This window comes from Etheostoma spectabile, chromosome 13 (genome assembly GCF_008692095.1).
Source record: "Etheostoma spectabile isolate EspeVRDwgs_2016 chromosome 13, UIUC_Espe_1.0, whole genome shotgun sequence".
Taxonomy (NCBI): Eukaryota; Metazoa; Chordata; class Actinopteri; order Perciformes; family Percidae; genus Etheostoma; species Etheostoma spectabile.
The window spans coordinates 22384406-22385158 of NC_045745.1; the positions used below are offsets into that span (position 1 = coordinate 22384406).

The window sequence follows — 753 nt, forward strand, 5'->3', positions numbered from 1 at the left end:
GTGTGTGTGTGTGTGTGTGTGTGTGTCAGGCGGATTTCCTTGGCCACTCCTCGTCAGCTCTTTAAGTCGTCTAACATGACGCAGCGCTGGCAGAGGAGAGAGATCTCCAACTTTGAGTACCTCATGTTCCTCAACACTATTGCAGGTAAAGTTCAAATGCAATCAAATTCCATGAGCTGTCAAGTCTGTTATTGTGGATCTTATGTTTCCTTCATTTTTCTTTCTTCCTTTCTACTGTGTGATGCTGACATTTTCTACCTTATTTGCTGTGGAGAGTTTCCGAATGTGACCTCATTTGGTTTCTGTTGTGCTGCGTTGTTCAAAAATAACACAGAAATTGCAGACTCCTTTGTTTTTCTCTCAATGTTCATGAATAAAGAACCAAATGTATAAATAGACTGAATGAAGAGACCAGATAAAGGACCAGGAAGATTTGAATAAGATAAACCTTGGTCAGCTCCAACTCAGCTGCAGTTTGCATAGCAACAGTCACCAGTGTGACTTGTAAATACACATACAGTATATACAAAAATATATGAACAGCCACAATGAAAATTGACAAATTGGTAATGAATTGTAAAATTATTTTGGCTGCTAAACATTGGCTATTGTATTGTGTTTATAGGTCCTTTATGTAGATAGCTATCCAATTATTAATACAAGACTCTTTCTCTCGCTCTCGCTCTCTCTCTCTTTCTCTCACTCTCTCTCTCTCTCTCTCTCTCTCTCTCTCTCTCTCTATATATATATATA

General features: G+C 38.4%; 1 protein-coding gene across 21 annotated transcripts in view; it reads left to right on the top strand.

Moving 5' to 3' along the window:
- nbeaa (neurobeachin a) overlaps positions 1-753 on the top strand; it is a 92615-nt gene that overhangs the window by 84062 nt on the left and 7800 nt on the right. For all 21 annotated transcript variants that reach the window (XM_032532976.1, XM_032532974.1, XM_032532973.1 and 18 more), the window contains one exon: positions 30-145. In XM_032532976.1, coding sequence (XP_032388867.1) covers positions 30-145 — 116 coding nt within the window. The remainder of the gene's footprint in view (positions 1-29; positions 146-753) is intronic.